The 26,212-nt window shown below is 39.7% G+C and overlaps 1 protein-coding gene across 6 annotated transcripts in view; it reads right to left on the bottom strand.

Moving 5' to 3' along the window:
* MPDZ (multiple PDZ domain crumbs cell polarity complex component) overlaps window positions 1-23,646 on the bottom strand; it is a 93,768-nt gene extending 70,122 nt beyond the window's left edge. For 3 of the 6 annotated variants that reach the window (XM_085043114.1, XM_085043113.1, XM_085043115.1), the window contains exons 1-7: window positions 23,517-23,644; window positions 15,412-15,482; window positions 14,657-14,823; window positions 5,513-5,734; window positions 4,431-4,570; window positions 2,162-2,375; window positions 331-459 (exon numbers count right to left, since the gene is read on the bottom strand). In XM_085043114.1, coding sequence (XP_084899240.1) covers window positions 331-459; window positions 2,162-2,375; window positions 4,431-4,570; window positions 5,513-5,734; window positions 14,657-14,823; window positions 15,412-15,427 — 888 coding nt within the window. In that variant the 5' untranslated portion in view covers window positions 15,428-15,482; window positions 23,517-23,644. Of the gene's footprint in view, window positions 1-330; window positions 460-2,161; window positions 2,376-4,430; window positions 4,571-5,512; window positions 5,735-14,656; window positions 14,824-15,411; window positions 15,483-22,840; window positions 23,301-23,516 lie in introns of those variants that run through there. The other 3 variants (XM_085043110.1, XM_085043111.1, XM_085043109.1) reach the window with 3 other exon arrangements.
* Between the last annotated feature and the right edge of the window lie 2,566 nt (window positions 23,647-26,212).

Below are 26,212 nucleotides of genomic sequence, written 5' to 3'. Positions count from 1 at the left end.
TTAGGGCACAGCAAGTCAATCTTTGGAAGTCCTTTGACCCCCAATTACAATCAGTACACTGACGAAAGAATTAAAACTCTAAATGCATGTGCACAAAACATATATAATACTACAGATTTGAAAATGTGATTTAGAGCCTAATCCAGCTTTAACATTTAAATGCACAGATTCCTGCACTAAACACATCTTTGCTGAGGAAAAATTTCACTACTTATTGTTTCATTTTTTACATTTATTTGGATAAAAGCCACCACTATTTGGTCTGATCATAAAAATAAAGAGTAACTTCACACCTTACTGAAGAGTAACAGGAAGGTAGGTTGAATTTACCTGATCAGCCACCCCTCCTGGGAGGATGGTTTTAACAATCACTCCAGTTGACTTTCCTCCCACTATCCCAAATCCCAGACCTGAGCCATCATTCACCAACTCTATGGTCTCCACATGCTGCCAGTGAACCTAAAAGGAATAAACAGAAGTTTGCAAATTATTAAAAACACAGAATCATAGAATTGTTCAGGTCTGGAAAAACTTTTAAGATTATCAAGTCAAACTGTTAATATATGTATTAGAATTTTCAAACTATTTTCTCCCATTTCTTGAGTATGTTTCTGCTAACAGAAGGTTGGAGAAGGATGGACATGTAATAACTTTTTTAAAATTGCTATTAGGTGTAATATTACATAATATTTAATCAGTAAATTACTAGTTCTGTAACAGGTGGAACTTCTCTGGTACAAACCAGAGTTGGGTAATGGGTCACACTTTTAAAGAACTTCTTGAATGAATTTAAGCAGCAACCCAGGGCTGCCCACCTTCATCCCCCTTTGCAGTCAGTAAACACTGCTGCTAGGAAACCTCACAGGACTGGAAATTAAAATCTTCAAGTAAGTGTGTGTTCACATCAGCCATTATAGCAAAGCACAGGTGAAAGTAAAATCCCAATTCAGTGTTTTTAAGGCTGAAAGCACAACCATGTATTTTGAGGTAGGTATAAGCAGAATTATGCCACGTAACGAACAAAGACTTCTGGGTTGTTGGATGGCAATAGTACTACACTGAAGTCGTTCTGATGGCAGACTTTGTGTTCTGACAAGAGCAAAACTGCTCTGAAATAAAGACAAATGCTAGCTTGCGCACGTGGGGCACTATATGAAGGGACAGCTGGAAGCTCATGGTGTTCTTGCTAAAAAAAACAGAAAAAGCTGTGGCATGTTTGAAAGAAACATCTTTTCAAGCAAGGAAAGCTGTTCAGCAAATACAGAGGCAATCACATCGAGAAAGAAGTGTGTTATAGCAGTACTGGAAGAGAGCAGAACTCTCCTATGTGCTGGCAGGAAAGGTTAGGTCAGTCAGCTGTACTCCTGCAGACAGATAAAAAGAATAATTCTTACACTCCTTCACTAAAGAATTTATGCTAATGATCAAAAAAAAAACCAAAAAACCCACTGGAACAGCTCCTTTTTCCAGACTGATTGCTCTCTATACTTCTGTTAATTGACTCCCTTAAAGAAGGGCCACAGATGACTGAACAGAAAAACCTACAGGAACTGAATATAGGCTGTTTCATCCCAGGACAAGCCATTATATGAGTAAGGTAAGAGGAAATACAGATAATATCACTATGTTTCAGGACTGTGTTGTCTACAACAGGTGTGCAAAAGCTCTAAAAAGAAAGGAATTGCAGCAGAATTCTTTTTTGGGGCATACTAAAATGTATCTTGTAACTACTGGAGCCTCCATGCTAACAGACAACAGAGAAACAAACACAAAAGCCCCCATCCAGCTGGTGGTGCAGATCAGATTACAATGCCTCAAAAATTGTTTGCTCAAGCAGAAGGCAAAGAAAAACGATCCTGTTTACTTGCAATCTCAAAATAAAGCTTATCAGGTAAGGTAAACATGCTGTATTTGCACTGGTGGACACAGATAATATGGCAGATGGGAGGAAAGAATACATACAAGATGAAGATTCTTCCCCCAGCAAGCTTGAATATTTTCTACTCTTCGTAGGGAAAAGGTACAACAGAGATAAATAGAAGAAAAACCTTAAGAACTGTGAAAGAATGTAATGAAGTTACAAAAAATTACTCAAAGTACTATTTGCAGTAAGTGCATGCATGCCCAGAACTGAATATACAGATGTTTGGGGTATACTCACCGGGTTGGAATGGGCTGAAACTGTGCTAGCAGCAGATGGAGACCGAGAAACTACAGGACTCATAAGCTGAGGAAAAGTGCCTCTGGCCACAACTAGCTGGACATTATCTTTTGCTTTCTGCAGAATGCTGATAGCCTGTTGATGTGTAATTGTCTCATCAAGGGCTTGTCCATTAATAGCAAGGATTTGATCTGCTTCCTTCAGCTTTCCATCTCTGTCACATAGGTTTAAACAGGGAAGGGGGATGACAAAATAAACAAACAAGAAAAATCGAGGAAGCATTGCCACAGAAATTGCAATATTTTGACAATTTTCCAGTGTTTTCAATAACCTGGTCTCTATTCCCCCATGTTTTTAATCCCGCCCTGCAGTTTTGCTAAAAGGAGCTGATGCAGCACTCTGGTGATCGCTCCCTTTGAAGCTAATTCCACTGCCACTCTCCCCTGGTTACTACCCCCTAGCCAGCTTTCTTCTCCCTGCACCCCCACGCGAGACTAAGCATATTAATCACAGTCGCTTCCAACCACAGCCTGGGAACTTATGTTTTTTCTTCACTTTGAGCCTCTTGCTTTACAGATGAAATGCCCCACTTTATTCAGTGCACTCATCCTGAATATTCATCAAACCATGGAGAGGAACACACTTTCATCAATATGTTACAGAAACAAATTTTGTTTTGCTGAAAAACAAGGAGAGAAGAAAGGAAAAGAGTAAAAGAAAAAAGAAGGGCAAAGAAAAGAAACAGAACAAAAAAGGTAAAATACAAGGGGGGGAAAAGCCCTTTTATACAAGGGGGGAAAAGCCCTTAACAAATTAATAAAACTTCTTCACTTTCTGACAAAGAAAGCATCACTGTAGAACGGCATACTAAGTCCTTCCCCAGACCTACTCCAAAGGAAGTGTATGAAGCCTACACAGCTGAATTATCGTCTCCTTCCTCCACCTCTTCTTTGCATCCCAAAGTGGCAATGCTATGAAAAAAAAGGGCAGCAAGGAAAACAAGGAATGCTACTAAACCAGCTTTTGTGAGCACTTACACTGTAGAAACCCAGGTAGAGCATGCAGGAAAAAGACTCTTTAGCTTCAACCCACAGTATTTCACTTGTGAATTTGAATTCTTTCTCAGAGTGCTCTCAAAGACTTATTATTGCCAGACCCTTTCTGATTTGTAAGCCCTATAACAGTTGTTAAATATTCCTTTTCTTAACAGTGAATCAGGCAGGGCCTGACTCTGTAAAGATTGGTCTCACCTCCAAGCAATAAGTGAAGTAAAAGCAAATACCTTTTGAATGGTATGGAAACAAACCAACAAACAAACAACAACAAAAAATCCACCTAAACCAAAACCAAACCAAACAAAGAAAAAAAAGAAAGTGGAATTTAAGCAGATTAAAAAACATTGTAGAGATGCAAGAGCATGCCACTTTTGTAACTGATTAACTACAATTAACTCTGTAGACCACGTTCTTGTCTCTCTTGCCCATGTTCTTGTTAAATTTAGAAGTGCTCAGATCACAGATAATCTGAAAATTTCTCCCTAAAGCATGGTGAGAAAAAGCACCAACACCACAGCCTCCCCAGACAACGTACAGACTGCACCACAAAGCAGCTCAGGCCAAGATCCTGATCAGTGAAACACCACAACAGTCTGCAGTGAAGCAGTATTACTGCCATTTGCCACTGAGTTTGTGTGCTCTCTTGGGCTGTTTTTACAGCAGAAATTCATTTCTCTCAACATTACTTGTGGAATCCAAGTTTAAGTCTAAAGCATACTTTCAGCAAGCTATTATTATTACTGAGCTTCTGTAACATCAGCTGATTATCTCTGGGAATACCTCTGACTTCAGGTCAAGGCTGGCTTGACTTTAAATCTGGGTTTCACATCTGTTCAGTAGGACTCTATCTAACAAGTAACACTGCCAGATATAGCTGACTTTTCTGCATCAAATTTTTCTTCAGTACATTCAAGGACTGCAAAATATGTTTTCGGCTTTAAAAGACATGAAACAGAACAGCAGCTTCCTCTTTTTCCCTATTTAAAAACCCCGAAGTAATGACATCTGTAGTTTTTAAAGACTGAGAACAGTTCATACATTGCTCTGTTCCAACATTACATAAATTGTAGTGGCAAGTAATTTTACATCTGCAATGATGCTCAGAATATGAGAAAAACACGCCCTTTGTACCACAAAAGTAACAGCCATAACACAACTGAACTGCAGTGTCACATTAACACTTGGTAGAGTAAAATATTCAGTAGTAATCTTACCTATGTGCCACACTTCCCTCCTGGATTTCTTGTACAAATATTCCTAGTTCTCCCCTGTTTTCACTCTTGAGACCCACAACACTGAAGCCCAGGCCACCACTTAGAGGTTTAATAAGGTCAATTGTCTCAACAGGACGACCCTGTTCAGCAGAAGAAAAAGGGTACAAATGTTAAAAGGTTAAAAATGAAGAAAGCTTAAAAATGTTGAAAAGTAGTAATAATGAATGTGGTAAACAACTTGGAAAATAATTTCTAAATTGACACCTACAGCTGGGTAAGACTACATAAGCTAATAACTGAAACATAGTTGTTAATTTCTGATTTCTTGCAATCACATGGAAAATATTTGAGAAATAAACATTATTACAGCCCAGAAGAGGAAACCAGGGAAAAAAACCATAAATATACAGAGTTTTGGTTTAGTAGTCACCCAAGTAGGATATACCTCTATTTTAGAGGATACAGGACAACTTTCAAGCAAAACCAGAAAAAGAGGATGAATTTCAGAAAGATGAAAATAGTTGGACTATGCAAAAGGCTCTCCTGAACACCATCAGACTTCTCCTATCCCCTTCTATTACAGATTAAATACATAAATCCTAGAATATATGCTTGGGCATTCCCAGCTCTAGCCACTGAAGGGACTCATGCATCACTTCTGCCTACTTGTAGGAAGTAGTAAGATTACAGAACAATGCACAGCAAGGTCAAATTTTTCCATTTTATTTCTGAGAAAGTCATAGAACTACCTTTCATTAATTATGTATACAAGAGCATGCTCTGACAAAGTATCTCACTCATGCACAGAGCAGTAGTTCTACAATGAGCATGGAAAAACAATGGCAGGCTGATCTGTGATACACACACTGGTCACCTAAGGACATAACTCACGAGTGACAATGTCAGGGCTAGTTTTTCAACTGTTTTCTCATTTACCAACTGTTTCTCAAATTAAAAGGTTACTTTTATTTTATATATCTGGTTTGTGTAGTAACTCAACCCCTTTTAAATAAACAGACACGTATCGTAATCTTCAGATAATCAGTAATCCATATTTTCTGGTTATTCTATGACAGGGTTACCTGGGACATGTTTCTGATCAGCTGCTCAAAGTCATCACTCGAGAACTTCCCATTAATCTGAGGAGTAATGGATCTCATCGATGCCTCTAGCACATCAGCTGGGCTGCCATTCTGCTGAGCCAACAAATATGACTCATTAAGTGGCAAGGACCCCATGTTCACACCATGATGGAGAAGCTGAGGGAATTCACTACTGGCATGTATGGAAGATGTAATATTTACCTGTAAAAGATTGATGGTAACACAGATTTAGAGACATAGAAGAAACCTTCTCGTTAGGTAAAAACATCATCATAAGCCAACTGATTATTAAAATACTTGAAATTCCAATTTGCAATTTTAAACAGACATTTTCAGAAGAAAAATTATCTTCAATATTTATAGCCAACGCAAAGTTGTGAACGTCAAGCATAAAACACAAAAGACATTGATGAGAACAACCTATAATTTTCCATATTCTGCCTAAAATTAATTTGTTCCCATCAGCATAGCATCATCAGAAGTATTCCATCACTGTTAGAGGTAAACAAGTATGAACAAACTTTTTCTACAGTATCAGTATATAAGAAAAAAAAAACCAAACAAATTTATCAGTTACTTAACAAGAAAAAAAAGGCATGTGTATATTGATGAAAAAAATAAATAAATCTCCCAGCTACATAGAGAAAAAATTTCACTTGTCAGGGTTTCAGTATCACTATGCACCACAATGTGACTATCTGCATGAGCTAGAATTAAATACAAGACTACTGAAAAAGTCTAAAACCACCAGGCTGACCTGAAAGTCACAATCATACCTTTACACAGACAGATTTTATAACACACTTCTCTTAGAACAGGAAACAAAGAAAATTCTCCATATTGCACAGCTATTACCTCTTTTCAAGCAGATCTGTGTCAACTAACCTAAGGAATGGCTGCTGGTGATATAAAGCTCATGGTTTGTGTCACAGTTTGGCCCTGGCGAAAAGACAGGTACCTATGACATCTGCTCTCTCCGCTCTCCCCTGCCACAGCTGGGCAGAGGAGACAGAAACAAAAGTTAACACACACACAGGGGCCATGAGTCAAGGAACTGGAAGAAAGATGCATTGAGGACAAGTGATTTATTAACCTAACAGAGTCAGAGGAAGATAATGAGAAGTAAAAAAAAAAGCTCTAAAGACAGAGTTTCTCTGTTCACTCCCCTCCCTCCTTCCCACCAGCAGCACAGGGGGAGAGGGTATGGGGGCTTGGTCAGTTCATCACCAAGATCTTCATCCGCTGCTCAGGGAGAGGAGTCATCCTCTGCATAGCCATGGGTCCATCCCACTGGAGACAGTTCTCTGCGAACTTTCCTGGCATGAGTCCAAATCACAGGAACAGCAGCCCTCCTCCTCCCTCCTCCTCTAGCTAACAAGAAGTGCATGCCCACATTGTTTTGACTTCTTCTTACATATGTTATCACAGAGGTGTAACCAACATCTCTAATTGGCCCAGACTTGGCCAGCAGCATGTCCATCTTCAGTGCCATCAGAAACTGGCTCTGCTGGATATGGTGAAAACTTTCAGAACCTTCATACAGGACACGCAGGAGCCATCTTTGTGGCCGCCCTCCCACTACCAAAAACCAGACCAAGCAAAACCAACACACTCAGTTGAAGCAGAAACCCTCATTTTTCTGTTGTCCCACTTGCCTGTTGACCGTCAATTGGTACTGCTTTACACCAGATAAATTTGCTTCATACTTGCCTGGCACACTAACCATAATATTGCAATTTCAAACACTTTTCACAGTTCTACAATGCATATTTTCTAGCATTCTGCACCACAATAGAGAAAGCTAAGTTTCCCCTTCCTTAAGGTCATATTTTAAACTTCAAGTATCAATTAAAATTTCAAAACAGTAGGTATGTTCTAAAATGTGTACTGCACCAGTCTCAACTGTTCAAGCAAGTTACTTCTATTAGGTTTATCTTATCAGTCCTCCAACAGGTCAGTCATTATAAGGTCAATATTGTTCAACGTCATGCAATTTCATCTCACCTGGGTGTTTTAGGAAAAGGCAGTAAAACAAATGTAATTCCTTGAACAGCTTACCTGCCTGGGAAGGCCCTGAACTTAAAGAAAAACTACCACAAGGCAGCATTGGAAAGAAAACTTCTTAATAGCATTAGTAAGCCTGCTCTGACATAAAAACTCTAAAGAAGAAAATTTGGATGTCTGGAACCCAGTGATTTTTATATCACAATGACTATGTTCTTTGTCGGTATTTGTGAGAAATCACTTGGGATATGTTTCAAACAAATCGTAACACCTAAAATGTGCACATATGCACTTTCTTTAACCACATAGATTCATGCTGGTAAGCCTGTAAGGCACACGTAGACAATCTTTGTTTCACAGTTCATTACATGGAACAACCCAGAGATATACTCAAAGTCTACCCTTCAGTAATACAAGACTTCCCCCTACATTATATGAATAGATTCTAGTAAAGGCTATGACATACTTGTGTTTCTTACACATGTGATGCCATATAATAGGGTAATTCACTTCCACCTTCATAATATTGTCCATTTCAATGTATAAAACTGCATACTTCAACTTAGTCAATTATGTGCTTTATTTCCTGTTCTCCTCAACCTTCAAACCTTCTTATAGACCCTGCTGTTATGCTTCTTTCCACAAAAAATTGTGATAGGTGAAATTATTAATCTTAGGAGTATCTAACATCACGGCAATTAACCATTCTTAATTGGTCCTATTGAAAATATTTTTACATTTCTCCAAAAATATAAAGCAGCCTAAGAGTAAATGAGATGCAAATCCAAACTACCTTTCACGTGCACCCAAAGGCCATAGTATATGGGTCTGATATCTCAAATGTCAGGTCAGAGATTGAAGTCAATTTCCTAAATTGCAGTGCTCGTTGCAGAGAATAGCACTGAGTTACCCCTTCTGCTGAAGGTTACAATCCTCAGAGCACTCTTGGTTAAAGCAGTCCCTAGAGAACATATCAACTGCTCAGGCAAAGCCAGCAAAGTTAGCCTAAGCAAAGAACAGTGTAAATATGAGTAAAACCTACCTATTTTACCTAATGTCAATTAGTGAGAGCTCACTAAACTACTTTAATGCAGCTTTTGAAACATTAAAATAAGTGGACCAAGCTTAGCAGCCGAGCATGGTAATGACTTCAATCAGTATAATTACACCTAGAGAAAAAGACATGAAATGGCTTCTATTTCATTTAGCGCCGTTCTAACAGCAATATTACGTCTTGAGGGCCTTTTAATGTGGTAGAAGCTTCCTGATATTTCATCTTTCAGGGTGGAAGAAGGGGAAGAGTCACTGGTATTACTGACAGTCTTATAAAACCCAACTGTGTTTTATAAGTGTGTGAATTCCCCACTTTAAATAGAGTGTGCAGTCATTTTCTAAGACAAATAAAAGAGAAAATAAGGAAAATTCTATAGTAATGCTAAAAGCAAAATTTGAGACAATGTACAGAAACCCAGAACACCACCTACCTTACAAAGAGTAAGCCATGCATGCAAAAAAGGACAGAAACAGAATATTATGTCATAGAAACTGACTGTAGCTGAGGGTCCGCTGCTTTAAATTTATTCCATGTTACCACATAGTGTGCAGACTGCTAACACAGAGACAATCCCAATTTGTGAAACCTGTCTCTGGATAAAAAGCCTATGTCTTTCCCGTATCTAGAGTACATCTTTACACACAAATGCATAGGGAACAAGTTGCACTAGAAAAATCATGCACAAAATCAAAGTCAAACCACAGTAATTAAAATTAGGACAGATTTAGAATAGTATTAATGATATAAATAGTGTTTACATTATGATACTGTTTTTCTCGAGTACACAATAAAAGACTCTCTGTATGCATAATCACCAAAGAAAAAAATGGAACCACACATAAAAAATAAAAGATTATAGAGTATGACATATTGAGTGGTACAAGAAGCATTCTGAATTCAGATAAAGCATGTAATTCTATTAATGAGGGCAATCTTGTACTGTGATTTAAATATGTTCTCCTAGTGCTACTGAACAGTGGATTGATTGCTTTACACATCTCACTGCACCGTTTGTGATGTTCTAAGAGCAGAGTAGCCACAATGGGCACTTTAACTTCCACCTCAACATCTACCTAGGATCACCATATGTTTTTCTACTCAAGTCTGAAGGAGTTCTTCAAAAAAGATATGACAATGTCCTTAGGGAATTAGGAATGGTTTTCTCACTGGTAGAGAACTTGTGCATCCTCATGCTGAAACAGAAGTAGTTACAAGCTGATTAACTTTTTTAGTTTTACGTTGTATGCTTTCATTGACCAACTCCTGTTCAAACTGGCAATATAGCGACCATCTTCTCTGCTTGAAATTTCATCTCTTCTCCGTGCTTTTATGAGCTGGGACATCACTGAAGACATACAAGAATTGACTGACTTCTCTCATTCCTTCTGCCTTTCAAAGCAAAAGATGGAAGTTGTTCATGTTTTTCTAAGACACATAACTAAGTAACATCTCCATTATTCTGAAAACACTGGAATATTTTTACTTGCATGATGGTTAAAATACCACTGAAAAGAAATGTTGCATACTAGATACATCATGCAAAGGAAAAAAAATAGCCCTCCAATTCACACTAGCTTAACTAGAACCTTAAAAGCTTCTCCTCAGTAGAGGAGAAAATTTCAGTACAAAAGCACAGCTACAACACAGTATTGAACACAGTCACATCAGGAGCAACTGACAGCAATACCTCATTTTCATCACACCGTTTACAAACAGCCATGTGTTCAGTGGAGGATGTGCTTAGCACATGAAGCCAACCTCACATAAAATGTCATCTAACCTCTGAAAGTCCAAGAAAAAATTTTAAACTGTTAACAGAGTAAAGTTGTGTGCATGTGTGTGTGCAGAAAGCTCATATTTCACACCTCCTCTTCTGAAACAGACATGGTTACACTTTAAAAACTATTAAAACATTTATAATGACATTTATAGTAGTACTTAAGGCAGAAGTTCAGAAATCCCAGACGAATTACGAGCAGAAATGTGATGACCACTCTCTTTTTTGTCCCTCCTGAAATCCAGGCTTATAGCATGAAAAAGTAGAGAAGAACTGCTATACAGTCTTGCTAACCACAGAAGTATAGGTCATTCCAGAAGGAGCAATAAACCATAAGTGCAAATTTTTAAATTAAGTATTTTTCACAACTTATAAATTTCATTACTTTGCAGTAATACAATCACCATAATTCCATTAACAATTAGCTTTATAGCACTGTGATTGTGTAACTACTGTATGAAATAATACTGCTGTTTTATAAACTGACTTATGCTATTTTTCCTTGATTGACTTTCTCCTTGTGGTATGAAATACCTCCAGTGTGGACATAATTTGCATAAGATAAAAAGAAAAATTCATAAATACCACTGAGTATGACAAAATTTATGTTTTAGTCACACAGACAGACACTAAAACAAGCCATGCTTACATGCAATAACTCAAATGACTTTCTTAACAAAAAAGCAATGACACAAGTCATGTCAGCAGTGTATCAGCACTTAAAGCAATGTCTTCAACATTGCCAGGTCTCAACTTAGACAAAAACAAACTTTCAGGATTTCTGTGCTCCAGCCACTGAGCAGTGGTCCTGGGACACCCCAAGAAGCACAAGACTGACTGCAAGAGTCCTGGGCAGCAAAAAGGCCAGCTGCAACAGCAATCACACATGAAGCACAAGCCTGAGACTGCACAAGGCCGACACCAGAGAAAGCCCCCATGCTCCCAGGAACAGGAACTGGCGCCAGCACCACTCTGCTGGCTCCACCACTTATGACTCCATCCTCAGGGCAGATGAAGCAAATCCCAAATTAGCAATTCTTATGACCTCTTCATTTAAAAACATAGAGCAAACAGGATTGTTGCCAAAAGTGGTTCAAAACATGAACTAAACATCTCTAACTGTGCAAAGTACAGCATTAAGTGAGTGTTCACAGGCAATATGAAAAGACAGTTTCCCACTTCTTCCCTAAATCCTCTACCCACCACTATCCCCCCCTACCACTGCACAGGAAAATCTATGGTTAAACTCACAAGTAAGAAAAAAAAAATCAAAAAACCCAACAAAGATGCAAACAAACAAAGAAACAAACAAAAAAACTCCCTGAGGAATGCAGCCCAATCATCCAAGGAATATTTTGTTCTGGCAGAGTTCTGAGTGGAAAGGAGGCAGAAGGAGGTCAGGAGGAGGAGATGAACAAGTGAGAGACAAAAAAGAAAGGAAGAGAAGCAGGAGAGGGATGCTAGCATGGTCTGAGTATTTTCTTTACAACATTTCATGAAGAAAACATAATAAAATATTATTGAAATTTTTAAAACACCACAATCTCTACTCTTCTTCTCTGGCTCTTCCTTATCTTTAAACTACGAGACTGCTCTTCAACATGAGAAAACAAGCATTCACTGAAGAACAAGGACAGAAAGAGACAGGGAAAAAAATTAGTTCCTTCAGTGCTCCCCAGCTCAAATAACTTGTGAAGTCAGAACAGTAATAAAAAAAAAAAACCTTTGTTGTGCCTAGACTTTTCCACTTCAGTTAACTTCACAATGACAGTTTTGCAGTGCAAACAAATCCTGCTCACTCATTTAATAAAAAAAAAAAATCCACAACTTTAAAGCACCTACCAATAAGAACCAAGGCATCAGATTTGCTGACTTCAGCACCATGCTTCAAGATAAAGCAACATACCACTCAGTCCACACACTGCACAAACAGAGGGCAGGACTTTCACTATCATCTCTACGCCTTCCAGACTTAGTGCCTCAAGCCAGGAATATATCCTTACTCTCAAATTTTTTATCACCCCAAGAGGCCCCCAGTGAAATCTCACTGATTGAACTACTTCTGCTGGGCTGCTCGCAAGGAATCCACTTGACTTGGAAAGTACGCTGCCATTCTGGCTTCTCTGCTCCCATTCCCTCTTTCAATCTATACTTTCCGAAAAGATTACCTCCTCCTGAGAATTTTGCAATAGTCTTGTAGCTCTTTAAAACTCATTAAAAACATAGAAGCAGTTAAACAGACTGCCACACTTCACGTTGAGAAGAGTCAAACCCGCATTCAACTGCCATTGCAGCTCATCATTAAACATTAAAAAAAATAGCAATCTTAGTCTGGAGTGGGTAGAGGCTGCAACATCTTGTCATTGCACAACTCAGCACTGTTTGTCATCCTGTCTCAAACACAGCTCTAACTACCAGTGCTTGGGACACAGCTTGTCTCCTTCCTCAGTCTGGCACAGCTTCGCCAAAAAAGCCTAGTCATTATTCACATGCCTTGCAATTTTCATCAACCTGTAGCTTAAGAATTTCAAGAGCACAGTACCCTGCCAGCTGTCAAAAGGGTGTCCTGGAAGGGTGTCATCAAAAGTGAACTTTTAAAATAGCAAGAAATACAATTTTTTTAACATGACTGCCTATTTCATGCTTTTGTTATTTGTCCTGTTTGAGTACACTTTTTAAACAATTAAATAACACAAAATAAAACCGGACAATCTCATGTTATATTGTGGGGAAGAAATTCTACAGAGCAAATACAGGATAAAGAGCTGACAGAAATCTAGGAATGCTGGAAACATGTATTTACATGCGTAAGTGTTCATATAAGCACACATAAAGAAAAGGGAATTCCCAGTCAAACAGCTCTCCTGTCAACTAGATAGGATATGTACCATGCAACATGAACAGTTGCATGGTACATGAACACTGAAGATGCCTCACTGAAAAACCTGCAGAGTCAGGACAGAAGGTGAAGTCATTATTCATGTTTTAAAAAATACATGTCTTAAACTACCCATTCTAGTATCAGCTGCTTCATTTTCTAATTTAGGCAAGTGTATTTAAAAAGACAACCATCCTTTCATTTCACAGCTGCTGTCCAGAAGCAAAAATTTAATTTGTCATTTCACCAAACTTTCATTAATGTTTCAGGCACACTTTTATTTCTCACTACATGTTCCCAGGGTCTTCACCACACAATTCACACAATTTATGGATGTCAGGTTAAATTCTCATTTTCAAATAGTAGAGCAAACAAACCCTCAGGACAGTTTCTTTTTCCCTAGGTTTTTTTCAAATGACCCCTATGTCATCAAGTCTCTAAATACTAAAGAGGCAAAAACTGAAAATCATGGTTATGAATACAGCATAGACACCATTCTAATTTATTTCTTGTCTGTGCAAAACAGCATCAAGATGGTCCACAAGAAGCAATAAAGGGCCACGTTGCAGTCTTCTGCCACACAGCCTAAGTACTGTAAGGATTTTGAGGAATCCTCACCACCACAGTCCGGTCAGAGAGCAGATGTGGCTCCACACTGAGGATAACATCCATGTGCAGAGTTTACTTCCTCCCACTTCAGCAATTCTGCATACCAGATGGAGCTGCCCATCTTGCAGGAGTCAACAGGACCAGCTATTTGCAAAGCCAGATCACATAGTTTAGCCCTAATTCAGTTACTGAACTACTTTCTATATTCTTCAAATTCTTATCCTGCTGACAAGAAAATTATAGCAACAAATAAAATCAATTTAGGTAAGTTGCTCACCCTTTTCTCAACCTCATTGAAAATATGCAGAAAATTAACACTTAACACCCTGAGCAAGCAAAAAGGAGGCAGGAGTTCTGGCTTCTCTTTGATCTCTTATTCCCATACCAAGTACAAAATAGATCTTCATGTCCTTCTGAAGTCAACCATTCCACAGATTCCCTCTACATCCTCATTTCAGCCGGGTAAGACACAAAAGAGAAATAAAAGGCTCCCAGGAAAAAAGCCCTAAGACCTCACAGAAAACATGCTCCTTTTGAAGGGCAGAGAAAGTTTTACGATAATCCTGCACCTCATATCACCATTTCCCTACCCCTTACATTTTAAGCAAGGATCATACACATAAAAATCACATACACAAAAGATGGCTTCAACAAAGCCCAGAAAAGTCAATGGGGTATGTCCCCGAACCTTTGGATCAGATGTTTAATTTAAGCTATTTCACTGTTCAACAGGCAGAAACACACACATCTTTGCATTACCTTAGAAAGTTTCCCTTGCACTTCCAAGACTGCTTTTCCTACCTGCTCTCTCAGCTGTTGAACAGAAGTCTGAAGGTTCAGAATTTGATTAAAGAGAGGACTCTGCAGCACTGATTTTAATAAGCTCAGTTTCTCCTCATTTGCAATGTCACCTCGATCCCGAAGTTTTGCCTGTAAGCGCTCCATGGCCTGGAGGGCCCGATGTGTATCTGTAGCAACAAGCATTCCTAGTCAGTAGCAGTCTAGAAACAGCAGTCTAGAAACAAGGTAAGAGGTTTAAATATAACCCTCTTTACTGTTCAAACTACACAGAACTTGGATGGCTCAGTTTTGAACAAAAATCCCAGCCCAGATATGTGTAATGAAGCAGCAAATCAAGACATGGAGCAAAAACAGACGGCAACAAAAATTGTATTTTTGTCCATCAAGAACTAGGTTACAAAAATTAAAGAGCCTTCATTAAAATTCAGTTACAGAAACTGTGGCTACGGACCATTGTAAATAAATGGTGACATAAATAGTCATAATAGAAAACATTTGTCTTTTTCATGCAAACTTTTAATTCAAGAAATGATTAAAACAATGAAATCAAGACAACAGGCTAAAAATTAAATACACAAAACAGATGATTGTACAACTTTCCTTTTCAAATACAAAATCTCAAACACAACATGCATTTCTAAGCACAGTAGACAACTTTTTCAAAAGCTCTCTCAGCAGTGCACTCTCATATCCCAATTTATCACACACACTTGATTGGGCCACAAAAATACTGTAAAATATATGAAAAAAATTACCTATTGTTTCCAACATGTTTTCTGCTTCTCGGCTTCTATTTCAATGCTGGAAAGAGACAACAAATATTTCCCTGAAAAATAACAGAAAGGAAAAAAGGTCACATTTACAGAAATACTAAGCTCTGAAGGGAAAGAAAAAAGCTTGTCTTTTGAAAACAAGAAACAGCAAAATAACAATCCACAAAAAAACATATCTCCACAGATAATTAAAATAACCTCAAAGGTGACCATATTCTGACTCAATTTGGTGCTCAAAACTTTCCTGAAAATTGCTTTAGGAATACACTTTGTAATATTTTTGCATTTCCATATCAAAGCTGCTGTTTGCATACTCTTGCACAACATGTCTTGCGCTGCTTTAATCAGATACTATGAATCATAGCCGCCACTGATATTTTACACCGTTTCATTGCTTTCCTTTTCAGTGACTCACAAAAGACATTCCCTGCGGGATCCATTTTCAAACTCTGTGTTGACAATTTCAGGTGCATGAGCCACAGCACATTTTTTACAGTCACCTTTGAAAGAAAAGTCATATAAATCACAAGGCTACAGGCTTGCAAGACTCTCACACTAGAGCTTCCACTATTTATACCTACTGGAATTGCGATTCAGATGTGGATAATGGCAGTTTTTGCCAGCATGGGTTTCCAGGAAGGAAATTCTACACTGAGAGGAAGAAATTTTGAAATTGCTTTGCTTTTGCTTTTCAGGGTTATTTGGGACTTTTTTAAAAAATTGCAATTGCTTAGGAATTTGCAGTGACAGAACACATTTGATGGAGATGGATAGCTGAGGAGAAGTGAGGAGTTCAAATATCATTGCAGGTGTATGAACTGTTGATCTTACCTTTCACAATGGGGCTTTTGTTTTCTTTATAGTAGGAAAACACTTCATTAGAGCATCCCTACTTGAATCTGGAGACCTTAAAAACATGCAAAGCTCTGATCTCTAAGCACTCAGGAAAAGTGACCTTTTCTTGAAACTTTGGATAAAAAGAGGAAAAGGAATGATGTTGACAGATGGCTTGGTAAGACAGCCTCACAGGATCAATCATTAGTTATAGAACTTGATCATTTTCTCAAGCCTATACTATTTGCATTTTGTGCAGAAAAGGAAGACCAAATGGGTTTGAAATGGTTTCAAGTTCCATCAATATAACTTCCCTAGTTTCAATATGCCTGAAGCTTCTTATCAGTTTTAGTCACAGAATCATAGAATGGTTTGTGTTGGAAAAGACCTTAAAGATTAACTAGTTCCAACCCTGCTGCCATTGGTAGAGAACTTTCCACTAGACCAAGTTACTCAGAGCCCCATCCAGCCCACTTACAGGAATGGGGAGTCCACAACCGCTCTGAAGATTGCATTTGAATTTGACAATACACTGACACACAATCACTGGTCATCCTTTTTAGGACAATGTACAATATTCAAACCCCTTAAACTTTGTCAAAGTAATCTTACTACATGATCCAAATTATGCCTTTAAATAAAAACAAGCCTTTATGAATTTGTTTTCTCACTTGGCAAGGAAAATCCCAGCATGTGATTACCAGATCTGAAAAACAACCAAAATATCTTGTATTTTCACCTTGTCACTCTACAAGATAGAACAAAATGACGTCTATTGTACGTGGGAAGGGCTGGATGAGATTATTTAACCATTTTGAAGGACGCTGACTTCCCCAAAACTTTATCATCCATAGCTTTTGTCTCTAGATTAAAAAACTACTATTACTTCTATTCAGAACCCCTATTTAGAAGTAGAGGCATTTATGTCATGTTTGTAGATGTTTTCCTCAGTGGCAATGCCAATCAAAGCAATTCTGTCTTGTTTCACTGTTCCAGTTCTTTCTTGATATCTACTCTTGGGGCTATATAGTGGACAGAACCAGAGAACTGTGCAAAAAATTAGACATGGAGCAAGTTTTAGTAATTTCATTTATCACAGCACTATATGCACAGGCACATAACATTGTATGTTCAACAGATAAAACTACTCAGGAAAAACACCAGGTTACTGTTCTTCTACTTTAACTCTGCAAGAACCTCAAGAAGAGATGGAACTGTAGAATGTCCCTACTTTTTGGAGTAGCTGGATGTTGCTTTAAGACTCAATTTGCCTAAAATCTCATTCTTCTTGTGCTGTGAAAGGCAAGTTTTACAAGTGACAGCACACAAGGTGACCACTGTGTTCACACAATCCTGATGGTATGAACTTTAATTTAAACTTAGAATAGAAGATTCTAAAAGCAGACAAAAGTCCTAAACACATCTATAGGTTGAGATCATGCTAATTTGCAATGAAATTAAGTCCTTAGCTCTGCTAAGACAGTCATTACGTACTTTCTATTTAGCTCATGCTTTAGAGAGAGGAGTGAATAGTGCTCCAGTGTCATGCTAGCATCAGCAAATCCATTTTGAACTCTGTCTAATTCTCCTTATTTGTGTTTATACTAGCAGAGAATCCCTCCCCAGCTGGCCAGCTTAATGCTTTTGTTAACTGCAGTAATAAGTGTGAGCAAGACCAAAACTGTCATCAGAATGTTCTCCCTCAGACACCTCCTCTGAGGCAGACTCAAGGCACTGAGGCACATCAGCGTTTGCTTCTACATGTTGCAGGCCAAGATGACCCCTGTTTGCTCTGCCTGCACTCTGAAATAGCAAAAAGCCACATGACTGCTCATGCTGTGCCACATCCATGCTAACAAGTGGGATCTGTCAGCACCAGTGTAGTGGCACGTTAACATAGTGGAAGCACCGGAGAAGCAACCACACATCTGTCCAAAATGCACCACAGAAACATATCCATAAACACCACCACCCACTACAGCACACCCTGGCCTTTAAACCACCTTGCCTCTAGGTGTTTTAGCAATAATGTGCTAGTGAGAAGTAGAGTGGCATGCATGATTACTTGCTGAAAGGCCTAACTCTGCTACAGTGAATATTTTTTAAATGGAATCATAGATTTCTAGATGCACAGTGGGAAGTTTAGTTCTGATTTTCTCATTTTACAATTTCCTGGCAGTCTGTATCACAGGAACCTGAAGCCAAAACCAGCCCTTCTATACATGATACAACACTGTTCACACCTCAAAGAGCTTACTAGCTTAGCTCAAAGCAGATTTAACTATTTTTGTATTTCAGTGCTAAAGTTCATTAATCCCTTCACAGTAGTAAGAACATAGACTTTTATTGGCATACTGAAGAAATACTGCCAAGAAAATAGCAAGTTAAATTTACTTTCAAGTTGTAAAGACACAGGTAGCTGAAAGCTGTGACTTAAACAAAAAACAAAAAGCCAAACAAACCAAAAAGAAAAGAAAAAAAATAAAACCCCCCAAACCTCATTGCATTCTCTTTTTCATTCTGTTTTATAACAGTAGAATAGAAAATGCAAGGAATTTTAGACAGGTATGGGGTGACAAACATGCCATATTCTCTCTAAGAATAAACAAAAATTAAAGATGATCCCTTCCAAGCCTGCACTTCTGAAATTGGATTCTTCCCACGCTAATGAACTAAAACATGTTAATCACACATTTCGGCACTCTTTATGCTACCCTTCTTTGATAATGTTGGTTGCCAGAAAACAGTTGGCATGTTGCAACTCTGGTTTATTTTTGTCCACTTCTGAAACACTAAAATACACAGGTGGCAGAATTAAAAAAAAAAAATTGAAATTTATTGGATCACCTTCTTTTCACAGCAACCACAGAAGACATTTAGCTAAACAGACAAAAGATTCATGAAAATGGAAAGATGACCCATTTCAGCTGATCGCTCTTTCACACCTGATCACTTAGTTTCTACAAGGAAAGCTACTCTGTTTCATTGATGGATACTCCATCTACTATTTCACAAAGCCATTTCAGATAATACCTTGGAAACTAATGTTCACAGCACTGGATTAGCAAACATGCAATGCCAAAGATAGAAAACACAGTAATAGGCTTTGCTCCATAGCTCCTGCATTACCTGAAGTGCTCTGAGGATAAAGAGGAAATGCCTATCTTAAGAGTGATCTCTAGGCCCAAACTTTGGCAAGAAGATGCATGAGATTAAAATTAAATCTATTTCAATTAAGCAGCAAGGTAACCAAAACATGCATTTTATAGCTGCCAAAAAGAGGTTTCGAAACTTCTAATCTAACACTTGGGCCTGGATTTGTCTGGGCTAGAGATACCCTTTAGTATTTCATTTTTATCGCATGTCATCTTCCTCCCCAGTTTTCTGGCTATCACTCAAATAAGGCATATTGTATTAGCACTACATGGTGCAGGAATGGAAACCAAACCACACAGGAAGTGGGAGATACTAATTACTGCTAAACTTTCTGCTTTGCCTGCAGATTCTAAGAGCTCTTCCTTTTTTCCCAGCTATTGCCCAAATGCTGGCTACTAACTCCAGGAAAAGAACTAAGGTGGATCCTCAGACTCCCCAGGAGCAGTCTTTTCAAAATTAAGGCAGTGCAAACTATTCACAGTAAATTGAAAGATCTCATGCTTTTCTATGTGTATTTTCCTACGTCTTTTTCCACTGTCACAAATGCAATTTTGCTGTTGCATACAGCACTTTCTTAACTACAAAAAGGGTATGAAAATAAATGCAAGAAACCAATGACCAGCAGGGAGAAGAGAATAAACAAAATGTGGCTAGGAAGAAAGAAAGGGAAAAAAGGATAGCCTACCATTTTGTTGACAGGATGCAAGCTTGCCAAATTAACATCAAGCACTTGTTTACATCAGCCAAGAGACCCTAGACTGAGAGCTTCTGGATGACAAAAGACAGAACTGATTCAAATTAAGGATTTAATACAAGCAAAATTAATGTGCACTGTTCCACATGGAACAAAGCAGACTTCCACTGACTACCTGGAAAGTAACAAGCAAGCAAGAGATGCCTGACATTTACATTTAAAAGCTATGCTAATGCAAATTATTCTGAGACATTCAAAGCAGAAATAAAAAGGCAATATATTGCACAGCCTATATTAAGACTCTAAGCAGTTTGGAAAGACATTACTAGCCTCTTAAAATTTAGCAAAATGTTGAATGCATCAAAAACACTTAGAGATGTAGTTGCTCTGTACACTGAAGAAAAGTTCTCTGAGAGCTGAACAGCATCATGTACTTTAAATCAAATATGAAAAGAGAATTTTGAACATTCAACTATTTTTAACCTTCTGTACACATCACAATAATGTATTAAGGAAACTTAAAATGCTTTTCCATGAACTGGCAATTTGTTTACTGTGTATAACTAATAATGTTCTGTAACACTGTAAGAAGTCCTAAATCAGAATAATATATAATATCCATGTTAACTGAATTGCATCTAATAATTGCAACTGGTAAATGGGCCAAAACTATCCACAATGCTTTCACCTACTGATAAATGTGTGTGATATAGTGTATGCAAAAGCGATTTTTAAAGAGCACTGCAAAAACAACATAGTAGGTCGTTTCTGGAGGAGTTTGATTTGGGGTTTTTGTTAGTGAAACAAACAGATCACCTTTCGTAACAAAGTATTTTTTCAGTAAATATGTTAAACTAAGATCAACTGGAATCCTTCAACATTAGCTTCAGAAACTGAAAAGCAACATTTTAGTATATACAGAATACATGGGACACTACATATACTGAATTAATGGAATAAAGGCATGGTTAATATTTCCTCTATGTTTTCAAGCACAGGCAATTGATTACCACATTCATTAAATTAAATTAAATGTGATGAAGCATAATTTTTACAGCAGTTGCACCTCAATGTATACTGGATTCTTCAGAGAGGTGACAACAGCATACATCAATGAATAAATGCAAAGCATCTCTGAACAGCTGCCAGTAAGCATCAACAAAGAGTCATCATTTTCCCCACAAACTGAAAACACCAATTTCTCTTTGTGTATTGTAACAATAACAAGTGACTTATACAGAAAATCATAATACTGTGTAACAAGACCACCGTGCACGGGGTCTCAGATGAAAGGAAAGGGTCTAAAAAGCCTATGAAATAAATACTTCAACACTGCCTAGGCAAAAGTAGCACATTTTTGTACTGACTTGTTGGGAACGCCAGCGGTGAAACTAAACTGTCCTTATCAATAATGATACAGTATCCTGCCACGATGGTATAGCATTGGCCAAAACTGCTTCACTGAGATGCTCAAATACAAAGACAATTAGAAAATGTTCTGGATGCCTTAACAGAATTTTAAGTTTTATGTGAAAAATGAAGCAGACATTAAAAAGTCTTTAAAATGGTTCCCAATACAATGAGTAAAGTGCTACTTGTTAAAATAGAACCATCTACAGCTACCTGTGTGACTGAGAAGCTATACAGCATTCTCCTCTGAAGAATGCACAGACACAGGGCCAGGTGGAAAAAAAAGATCATCCATTAGTATGTAAGTAGTGCAGTTCTCTTCCATAGCACTGATACTGATCTAACTTTCCTAGTGGCCTTTTATGTGAAGAGGGGAGAATGTATCCAGTTCCTACTGAAAAGCTTCTTCAAAGAACTAAGGAAACCATTACAAATACCACAGCTAATCAGAAAATGTTACATGCATGTTACTGTGTAGCAAGACAGGAGTGATAAAAATATGCAAAACTAAAAATGCGTAAAAATAAAAGAAAAATTTGATGTTCTCTATCTGAAAAAATCTTGCTTGTTAAGGTTGCTATGGCCATACATATTTTCCAATCTGCATTCTCTTCTTCTAGTGTTATAATTATTCTCAATTTCCACAGAAGCATCAAGTAACACTCCCAAAAACTGTATTACCAGTTCCTCCTTTTCCAGTTTAGATTCTTCCCTACCAAGGAGTTGCTGTTATCTTGGAAAATGCAGTGGAGATAAGGAAACCACAGAACATCACACAATAGAACTTCCGCAACTGCAGAAATCAGACTGTTCCACTTGATTTCAGTAAATCACTGCTCTGCTATGGCGACAGACTCCTGACACCCTTTCTGGCACCAAAGCCAGCAAGGACGTTTTCTATCCAACCGATTATAGTAAAAAAAAAAACAGTGCGTGTTAAGATGCAAAAATATACCTAGACGAGGCAGTGTTTATAAAAGCAAAATAAAGGGAAAAGGAAACAAAAACAAAACCGCAACATTTTTCAGCCAAATGGCAAATCAAATCTGTCAAATGCTGTATACAGAGTTCAAACGGTCGGCTTTGTGAATTTTTGGGGTTTTCGTTCTTCCTACTACCCGTTCCAGCAACACAGGGAGGTGCTGGTAGCAAGGCGGGACACCGCACGAGAAACGAACCACGGCTTTGCTATGCGCACCCAGACTCATCAAAAGGCACAGCTGCGGGCGGCCCCTCGCCCTCCGCTTCCACCCCGCCAAACCCGTTAGGTTCAATCGCGCACCGGAGAGGTGCCGGAGCGCTACGGCGGGGTCGGACCTGCGGGAAGCGCCGACACCAGCACAGCAACAGGTACCGGTCCCACGGAGCCGCGGCCGCCGCCCCGCCTGGAACCACAGGACCCCGCCAGTGTCGCCGGGCCTCCGGTCCGGCTCCGGCTCCGAGCGAGTGTCAACGCCGCCGCCCCCAAGCGCCGGCCGCGGGCCGCGGCCGCCTGCAAGCTCTGTGGCAGCGGCGGCAGATGAGCAGACCTCCGCCCGTCACGGAACACCCGCGGGGGATAAAAACGGAGCGCGTGAACCGGCAGCAGGGCTCCCTGCAGATGTCAGAGGAGGTTCGGCTTTTGTTTACGTGAGGACGACGCCTCGCCAGGCCGCCCGAGCCCGCGGACCGCCCGCCCGCCGCAGGCCGGAGCCCTGGCCCAGCCCGGGCCCCGGAGCTGCTCCCGCTGCCGGCTGGGGGGGCAGCTAGGGGGGATGTGCCGGGACACAGCAACAGGCTCAGCGCCCCCGCCCGCGGCTCCACGGCCTCTCTCCTCCTCCAAGCAAAACCCGTGGGATCAAATGAACAAAATAAATAAAACTTCGAGAGACAAGCGCCTTTTAAAAGGCCGCTCGAACTCCACCGACGCGGCGGGCTCTCCCCGCCCTCCCCGGCCCGCATCCCCGCAGGACGACGCGGGCGGACTCGCCCCGCTCCCCGGCGCCCCGCTTACCCCAGCGCCTCGGCGGGCCCCGCCACCCGGCCCCACTCTCCGCCCTTCCCGCCCCTGAGTAGCGGCGCCGAGCGAGCCGCGCCGCGGGGGCAGCGCGCTCGGGCACGCCCCGGCGGCCTGAAACCTAATCCTGCCCCGCCGCCCCCCCGGCCCGCCGCAGCACTCCCGCCCGCGGGTCTCACCGTGGGGCTGGGCCGGCGGAGCCCAGCCACGGTGGGCGGGGGTATCCAGGGGATTGGGGGGCACGCTCCGGGGTGCCCGGCTCTCTCCCTCCCTCCCTCCCGGCCTGTCGCGGCGCGGCCCTTCCCGCAAAGTTTGTCTCCCCGGGGCTGCCGCAGCGCATACCTTGCCGGGATGATAGCGAGGAGCCAGGCTGCCCTGGTTAACCTCACCGGCTCGCCCGTGAAGTGAAGGCGGCGGCAGGCTGGCCCTTGCCTCTCTGCGGTGGTGCGGAGCCGCCTGCGGCCGGGCCTGGACCCGCTTGCTGCCAGCCCAGCCTCCGGTCCCTCTTCTGCTACTGCGAGATGAGCCTGGTCTGGAACGGAGGAAAATGTTTCGAAGTGTTTAACAAAGAGGGAAAAAAAAAAAAAGAAGACAAGATAACAAACAACACATGATGAAGTTAGACAAAATAATTTATAAGGTCACAGAGTTAATGAAGGGATTACTTTTCCCTCTACGTAACAGCTGGTTAGTGTGTTAACTACAAGTAGGATGCTGTGTCTTTCACATACATGTGCTAAGCATAAAGCACATACTGCAGAGATGTTTGCAGTGACCACAAAAACACCCCAAAACAAGCTCAACTAAAGGTAAGATTATTTTGCTGTTTTTTAACTTTGCCTCTCCTAGAAAATGTTATCAGGGTCATGGTTTCCCCTTTTTCTTCAAAGGTGATAATTTTTTGGTGTGGATGCTCCCAGGCAGCTCAACTGAGGTAAGCCCCTTGCAAGAGGATATGGACCTGGGCTGTTCCACTAAGTGTGTTGACTCTGGGTCTGCAGAGCCTCCATGTGCTTTTTATCTGCTTGCCTTCTGGCTTGGTTCTTTTCCCACATAGATTTTAACCTTAAGTGTCATCATAATCAAGTGATAGTAGTTTGGGATTTTTTTTTTTGGCCACACAAACATTTTAAAGAAACTTAATGTTATGCAGATAGAATGGAGCACTGCCCTATCTATTTTTGGGAGTATCAATGAATGCAATCCCAGTACGAACACTTAAACTAGCAGAACATTTAACATGTAAACGTTAAGAAACACGGGTCTTTGTACCTTGTACAATTTAGTTTTTTGAGTTTTTTTAATTTGGAAAATTAAATTCTGAAAAAAAGTTGAATCACCAAACAGTATTTCTCTTGCTTGATCTTATTACAGCTGGTGGATCGAAGACCTCCAAACGATTAGCTGCCTTTTCGTCTGCTGAATACTAAAATATGAATGCAACCACACCTTTTTAACAACAGTACTTCCACTTTTTAATTGAGAAAAGTAATTTTCAAGATTTTATTCACAGGTTCCATTGCTGAGTCTGGCATAACCTGGTAAACATATTGCTTTTTTAATCAAACAGAGAGGCTCTACTATAGCTAGGACTTTGAATGCTGTGTAACTGTCGCACCAACTTTCTGTGTTACATGAGCCTTTATTAAATCCAGAATAAAATCTTAAAAATAAGTTACAGTTTGTTTCCATGTATCATTGAATAACCCGTAGTTGATTAGAGAAGTACAAAATGAGACAGCTATTGTTGTTATTTTTTCTTGTTGCTCAGGCTTTAACCATGGCATACAACTGAAATAAAATATATTCTATGAAGTTTATTTGGAGAAAAAGCAGGTCAAAATTAGGTGCAACAGCACTCCTAAAGTACAACAGCTTCACTTGTGTAATAATTCTCCCTGGTGCAATTTGTCTTTGTATGGGATATACCTTTCACAAAGTTTTTTTAACATGCAGAGTCTATTCTCAAGTAGAAATACATAGTACGTTAAATTATTTCAAATTATATTATTAGCAACTCCTTGGAGTATATATTAAGTAGATGATAGTTACTGAAGTTTGGAACTTTGTTCTACCTTAGGCCTTGCCTGTATTAAAAATATTTACATGGATATAATTATGCTAACATAGCTGTACACACAAACCGTGCCCTCTCAGTAAACATACAACTGTACACACAATAAATATAAAACTGTAGGGGGAATTTGCATCCAGTAACCTAATGAGCTCTTGTGTGCAGTAGCTAATGACTGATGAAGGTCCATGCAGGCACAGTTCTAGCAAATAGCAAAGCAAATTGTTAGGGTTTGGAGTACACCACTGGGCTTGTGGATATACCTGGTACTGATGCCTAAAATGCTGGTAAAAATGAGACGCAGACTCCGCAGTATAGGGAAAAGAGTATTACCTTGGTTTAATATGATTCTAAGTGCACCATTGGCAAAGGTGGAACCATAACGAAAAAGCCCCCAGGTACAATGCATATACAATTTTATGGACCTCACCAATTAGCACGCCTATCTAAAATTACCCAATAAGAATACTAACAAATGAACTAATTGCCCCCTTATTCTAATTACCTCCCCCCAAAAAGGCTACAACTTAGTTTACAAAAACATCTTCCAGAGATGAGGCTCCATTCAAGGATGGTGCCTCATGCTTTTGAGATTCTGGGGATGTTTCATCTTCCCCAA

This window comes from Lichenostomus cassidix, chromosome Z (assembly GCF_008360975.1).
Source record: "Lichenostomus cassidix isolate B80296 chromosome Z, HeHo_3.0, whole genome shotgun sequence".
NCBI classification, from domain to species: domain Eukaryota; kingdom Metazoa; phylum Chordata; class Aves; order Passeriformes; family Meliphagidae; genus Lichenostomus; species Lichenostomus cassidix.
The sequence above is the reverse complement of the archived record's forward strand: the minus strand, read 5'-3'. Positions and strand labels throughout refer to the sequence as shown.